The 7,290-nt window shown below is 32.9% G+C and overlaps 1 protein-coding gene across 1 annotated transcript; it reads left to right on the top strand.

The window, feature by feature from the left end:
• Positions 1–1,820: 1,820 nt before the first annotated feature.
• Positions 1,821–6,632, top strand: LOC107412681 (zinc transporter ZTP29). The gene is made up of 12 exons (XM_016020497.4): positions 1,821–2,335; positions 2,487–2,545; positions 2,762–2,854; positions 2,976–3,065; positions 3,188–3,269; positions 3,438–3,493; positions 4,282–4,338; positions 4,608–4,648; positions 5,162–5,229; positions 5,366–5,422; positions 5,535–5,652; positions 6,302–6,632. Exons 1-12 carry the CDS (start codon positions 2,272–2,274, stop codon positions 6,345–6,347), a joined length of 831 nt encoding a protein of 276 aa, XP_015875983.1. The 5' UTR covers positions 1,821–2,271; the 3' UTR covers positions 6,348–6,632.
• Positions 6,633–7,290: the final 658 nt, after the last annotated feature.

Here is a 7,290-nt window from a genome sequence, read left to right as displayed (position 1 = left end):
TTTTTGCTTTGCTTGGTTTGCTGAAAAATTGAGGTGTTTCACTTCAAGTGCTAACGGTGGACGATACAGCATTGAAGTGTTTCAACATCTTTTATGTGTCTGATGGATTGAGAGTGTGTGACTTCATGATTCTTTGCTGTTGATATTATATATATAGTTAATTAAACAGAAAAAATAAAATGGGATTCTTTTGTATTGTTTTGATAACAATATTTTTGATATAATTATTTCCTATTTACATACATTTTCTCTCTGTTTATGGGATTCTTTTGTATTATTCTGATAATAATATTTTTGATATAATTATTTTCCTATTTTACATACAATTTCTTTCTGTTCCTGTTTCTGCCAGTTTCTAAAGCGCCATATAAATTCGAATTATTGACTCAAGTCTCACGGACTATATGGCATAAAGAAAAAGCTATTTAGCTTAATCCTTTTAACTATTATTACTTTCACGCCAAAATTGAAACGAATCGCTTTCTTATGAATGCTTTTTTCCCTTGTGTTTAATCTTGCCAAGCTAAAATAGTTGTAAGCTTTCCAATTCTCTTTGTCATAAGAAAATAAAACAAACAAGCAAAAACATTGATCTTGAACAGAGCAAAGGCTGAGCATACTTGCTTGAAATTATATACAGTAATTTTTATTTATTTATTTTTTTTTTTGGGGACCAAGGGTCACCGATCTATTATCTCTCTATTATCTCATAGAAACTCCCAATTAAAAAAAAAAAAAAAAAAAAAAAACTAGAAGTACGATCTCTGTAAAACAAATCAATCAAGAAAAGTCTTGAAATTATATACAGTATTTGGTTGCTTGAAATCCGTACCAACACGTCTCCGTCTTCACTTCTCATAACGCAATTGAGAAGTTAAATGCAATTCTTTTTTTCTTTTTTTTTGGGGGCGTAAACCTAAATAGAACCTCTTATAACCATCAGATTTACTGAATGAACAACATCTCTAATCCGATGTTATTGAAGATCCCAAAATTATAACATTATCATACAAGTTATTTTTCTGATTTTCTGTAATAGCATCTATTTTAGACAAATTGCTATGTATATAAATATATTCATTCAGGCTCGATTATGGTTGATCTATGTTTGTTTAAGTCTTAATTATCTCTTATATCAAGTGAAACTGCATTTCGTTTGGATTCCGTACAGAAATGTTGTGCTAAATCACGGGAATGTTATTATTAAATCTTATGTTATAGGTTATCAACAAATCATATACAAAGAATACCCGATTAATACTAGGTGTTTTTATTTTTTATTTTTTTAATCATTAATATTAGGTGTTCAAGAAATTAATTATTATTTAAAAAGGTTGTTTTTGTGTCCGTTTGTTTGAGGTAGCATATGACTCAATAATTGATTATCTAAGAAGAGACAAAAACCTTAGAATTTGTTTTTCAATGAACAATCTTAGAAATTGTTTTTTGTTTTTTCTTTTTCAAATAAAAATCTTAGAAATTGTTTATCCAAAAATATGTACGATATATGAGATTTTAATACACTATTAATACGTTACAATATGAATAATTTGTTCCTAAAAGTAATATATTCCCATATCAAAAAAGATTTTAACATTTTTTTTTTTTTCCTTGAAAGACAAAGCTTGAGACTTTATGAAGATTCTTTGATTTTAACATTTTTTTTTTTTCTTGAAAGACAGAGATTGAGACTTTATGAAGATTCTTTCTTTTCCTTTTAATTTTTTTTTTTATTATTTATTTATTTATTTATTTATGTTTTTTTGGTTGGGTGAAATCTTTTCTTTTTAATTGAAAATGAATAATTGAATAGGGTATCTATCATTTAACCATTTTCATGTTTCTTAGGAACATGTGTCAGCAACTAGAAATCCAATTAACATGGCCTAACAATTTTGGGTGTAGCGTTTAGAGGGAGGAGTGGTCGATGCGAAGTTAAGAATAGACCGTTGATTAAGAAATATGGAGTAGAAGGAGGAAGAATGTGAAGGAGACGAAGAGAACCCAAAACACCAAGCTTTTAACATTTCTTCCGCTTCTCCTTCAAACCATCTCTTTCTTCTACTATCAAAATTCTCGCTTTATATATACATAAATAACAAAACCTATTTTTTTTCCTTCTGGTATTAGTCATCGTAGGTCTGGTCAATCTCCGTCAAACTCTTTCACGGCTATATATCGTACGCTGCGGATTTTCTCCGGCTAATATTTTCTATATCCATTTGATTTTTTGTTTTTTTGGGGCCTTTGAGTTTGGGAAGAAACACCTCCATGGATTCTCAGGTCTTGGTGGCTCTCGCACTCTCACTTGTAGGTGGGCTCAGTACTTCTTTGGGTGAGTCATTGCAATTTTCCAAATTAACCCCAGTTCAGGAATATTTGATTGCTGTGGATTGGTGGGTTTTTTTCATCTGCAATTTCAAGGAATTTTCATCGTTTTTCTACTAAATTTGAATTGATTATTAGTGATACCATTTGTTGAGCAGGTGCCCTTTTTGTAATTATCAGTCAGGCTCCCAATTTGAAGGTGCTTGGACTTTTGCAGGTGATTCTCAGAGTTCAGACCCCCCATTTCTGTTGTTTTCTTACATTGAATGTATCACTTAAACTGTTATGTTTGCTTCTCAAGTCCAGCTGATGATTCTAAACTACCTGAAACTTTTTACTTCCCTAATATATAACAATCATATATGATACTTTTTCATAGGTTGATTATGAAGCCATTGGAATTTGTCCATCTCTTTGAATTTTATCCTTGCAGGCTTTTGCTGCAGGTCTTATGCTGAGCATATCCTTTCTAGATTTAGCTCACAATGCAATCAACTCAATTGGCTTCTTAAAAGGCAATATATGGGTAAGCTGAATTCTTCAATGTTCAAATTTTGAAATTTTGGAGGTTTCACTTCCATCTGAATCGAACTGTCCGTGTTTGCTTGTCGATACTATAATTAAATTCCAATTTCTTGGCAACACAGTTTTTTGCGGGTGTCGTTTTCTTTGCCATTATCGCCAACTTTATTCCAGAACCAACACTTGCTCCTATTTCTGATGGAAAGAGTAAAAAGGTAAGAATTTTCTATTCTCTTGATTATCTTGATATAGTTGCACACTATTGGGCCCATGTATAATGGAAAAGGATGTGGAAGGCGAAGGCATGTTGACCATTAGAGTATATTCTTGAGAACAGAAAAATGGGGATGAAGGGGGAAAGGACATAATGAAAAAGCATCGGCGTCAAGTTCTATACAGTGGGATTATTACAGCAATAGGTATGAATCATGAACCACGTTCTTGAAATGGTTTAACTCATCTTCTAAACTGTAATTATGCTAATTCAAAATTGATTTCTGATAATCTTCAGAATTGGAAATTTGAGTCTGTTAATCATGTTGATCCTAAGTCTTGGCTGTAGAACGTTTTTGACCTTTGTGATGCAGGCATAAGCTTGCATAATTTTCCAGAAGGAATGGCAGTGTTCCTAGGATCTATCAAGGTACCATTGAGATATTTTCAAATAATCTTGTACTATTAAGTTAAATTGAGAGAAAACATCATAAGGGATTTCATTAGTTTCAATTAGATGTTTTAGTTTTAATTTTCACAATGAGCTGGTAATGAATTACTTATAAAAGCAAATAATCAGTTTTATTTCTTCGAGCAGTTGCACTTTCTATGGTTCTTGCTTTGTCACTTAATGCAAATATTTTTCTCTTATTGTTCTAAAATTTATTCTAGACCGTTGAATTAACATGAAGGTTTACCAACCTTGGTGTATTCTAAACATCTAGTGAATCAATTTTACTGTCTTTGAACGGCCATTCTCTTTGTTAGGCCTTTTTTTTTTTCTTTTTCTTTTTCTGTGTTTGTGTTGGCTATCCCTCTGATAGGTTTAACGTTCTGTGGCCTCTATTGATTACCCTAAGTATCCACAAATTAGCGAGATCATGAGCATTATGTGATTGATTAAAAAAAATCAATATTTAACAGCAATGCCTTGCTTTCTTTTTTAATGCACACTTTTTATGCTTCACTCTGTCGTTTAGGGGTTTATTTGGCAAACTACCTCCTTTTTTGGATTCTCAATTGGTTTCAAGTTGATTGATTGCTTATGTAAAGTGGAATGTGATCTGTGTGCAAGTTGGAAATGTTACTGTCTGCTGCAGGAGTCATTTGGCAATGTTCTGTTTCACTAGAGAATGAAAGTCATGCTTGCTTATAAAATTGATATTTGTGAAGCACTGCGAATTTGATCTGAAATTCATGTTTGTTCCATTCTCATAGGGCCTCCGAGTTGGTATCAATTTGGCCTTAGCCATTGCTCTGCACAACATCCCTGAGGTATATATTCCCCAATGCTGTGACTATGTAGCATTTTAATTGTTTGTACATCGCCATCTATTAGTGTCATGGTTTATCGGGCTGTTTGCCATACCAACAGTTTCGAGAAATATATGAATTTCCTGGAGTAAGCATGCGTAATGTTTACTGTAAAAGTGATGAAGGCCCTTTAATAAACTACAAGATTGTGTCAAAGTCCCAGATGAAACCAATATTATTGCAGAACTAGTCATTCATTGTATTCTCTTCTTCCCTTTCTTCTTCTGTAGGGTGTTGCCGTTGCACTTCCTGTTTACTTTGCAACACAAAGGTGAGAATTTTAGCTGCACCATTTTTTCTTTTATTTTCTTTTTGCATAGGACATTTTTTAGAAATCCACATGCAGAAACTGCTATGTGTTTTGTAGATATGTATCTGGTAGACTCTTAGGCAGCCAAAAGTGTCATTTGGCCAATTGGTCCAATACCAAAATCTAATTTTATGCCTCTAACATAGGTTGTATAATACTGTTCTGTTTTACATATCTGGGTTGCCCTCCATTATCTCAAATCACCTTTTTGTTAATCAAATTAATCTGAAACTTGGAGAGATGGAAAGCCCACGTGCTTACACTCTGGTGGTTTTTAAAGGTGTGTGTGATGCATAATTTTGTTAGTTGGTGCATATGAAAAACCTTGGTTACTCCTAAGTTTTGTGTTGTAGGACTGGATAGTTTATAGAGCTTTATCACTATACTGGAGTTCATTTATATGATGACTTATTTCTTATTAGATGGTTTTTATCTTGTTTACATCACAGTTTTATTTTTTTTTTTACGTCACAGCAAATGGGAGGCATTCAAATTGGCAACACTTTCTGGTTTTGCTGAACCCCTGGGTGTTATAATTGTAGGTATGGTCAATTACTTTCAAGTAAAAATTCCAGGCTTGTTTTCTGTTTGGAAAGATAGAAAACTTGATACTATGTTGTAATTTCCAATATTCTCTTCTTTTTTTCCCCTTCAATGTTAATTATTGTTGCCCTACAGCCTATCTATTCCCAAGCAGCTTGAGTCCTGAAATTCTTGAAGGCTTGCTTGGAGCAGGTTTGCAATATTATATTTTCTTTCTCAAAAACTTTTACCCATGAGAGATTGTGGTGACGTTTAAGTTATTATGACAATCTTCTTCACTGCATTATATTTGTTACGAGTGCAGTTGGTGGGGTGATGGCTTTTCTTACTCTGCATGAGATGTTGCCCTTGGCATTTGAGTATGCAGGGCAGAAGCAAGCGGTTAAGGCTGTGTTCTTGGGAATGGCTTTTATGTCTGCAAGGTAATAGATTATAACATATGACATACATATTATAATTTGTCGAATACTGATTTCAGACGAATACTGATTTCAGAAATCAATACAAGGCTTATGATTTGCATGTTTTACAGATTAGTTGAATTCTTTTTTCCATTTTGGTATCATCCAAATATATTTTTGGTGATTCCAATTTTATCATAACAATCATTTTATTAAAATTAATATTTCAAAATTTTCATCATATTTTATATGGCATTTACTGAATATATGGCATCTGTGCATTAACTATAATTTTCCAAATGGAAGACAAATTGACTGACCTGATAAAGTTTTTGGAAGGTGAAGTGGGTAAATGAAAACCAGAGTAGTCTTGGTATGATAGTACCTGGTCATCATTAATGAATTTGTCATCATAACTTCAATTCTACCTCATGGGCTCAAAGTGGGGAAAAATTTAACGAAAAGAAAGAAAGAAAACTTGAACATCTCTTTAAAATATCTTTCAGTGTGTTAACATTTGGATCTGAATGGTCCTATAGATATATTTCTGTTAAAGAAGAATACAAAATATAAGTACCCTGTGAAGCATTCGCGAAGTTTCATCATCACATTGCATCACTTTGTTTTTTCCTCACAGTTTTATTTCCTCCTCGATCGCTTGTTTTTGCAGTCTGTATTTTCTTGAAATCAGCTTACCTGAGGAGATGAGCTTGTAGATGGTGGTGCTTTCATAACGTTGTACTGTCTCCCAACCCAACTGGTACCTGCTTTTGTTTTACCGGCATTGAAGACCTGTACTGGTTGGTTGTCAGCTTCTTATAAATGCATCTGATGTCAGCTCCAAGGTATAATTGTCTCTGTAGCTTGTAACTAATGTAACAGAAATATATTCACTATTTGTCCTTTTTTCCCCCCCCTGGTCCTACACTGGAATAAATGAGAATTGAAAAATATAGATTGTGTGGAACTTGATTTATTCAATGAAATTTCCTTGTTTACTATCTTGGATGCTTATTAGATATGGCGCTTATCATATAGAATGAGTTTAAGTTTCCAAATAGTATCAATATGAATGCACTCATGCTTGCTACTTTATTGAAGAAAATCTCAAGAAAAAAGCTGCTTTTTATTTTTAATTATTTATTTATTTCCAGTTACTATTCTATAACTCTGGATTTGTCTTTTTATGGGTTGGAAGATGTTTTCAACTATGAAACTTGAACATGTAAGACCATGAAACCTTGGGCTTGAAGTTTGAATTATTGTAATGAGAAAGGATAACTATTTTTAGCAACCATGATGATGGACTTTGTGACCAAGGGTCAAAGTTTCATTTCCTGCTTTTTTTAGGAATTTGAACGATTTAAACCTCGCGGTCCTCCATGCCATTTTGCAATCACCACAGCAGACCTGAAAAGAAGGGGAAACCATTTAAATAAAAAGAAAAAAGTTAATAAACAGAGAGAAAAAGGAAAAGAAAGTGGGATGGACTATGGAGTATGACTTGTGTGTCCAACATGGGGATTATGAATATTAATAAATATGGTGAATTGAAGTGGAGGCTTTCAAATCTCATCAGCTTTTGTGTTTATTGGTGAGTATCATTAAATGAGGAAATCATTGTCGTCTACATATGAGGGGAAATGCAAATCTTCAATG

This window comes from Ziziphus jujuba, chromosome 10 (genome assembly GCF_031755915.1).
Source record: "Ziziphus jujuba cultivar Dongzao chromosome 10, ASM3175591v1".
NCBI lineage: Eukaryota > Viridiplantae > Streptophyta > Magnoliopsida > Rosales > Rhamnaceae > Ziziphus > Ziziphus jujuba.
Note: the sequence above shows the minus strand (reverse complement) of the source record. Positions and strands in the feature narration are given on the sequence as shown.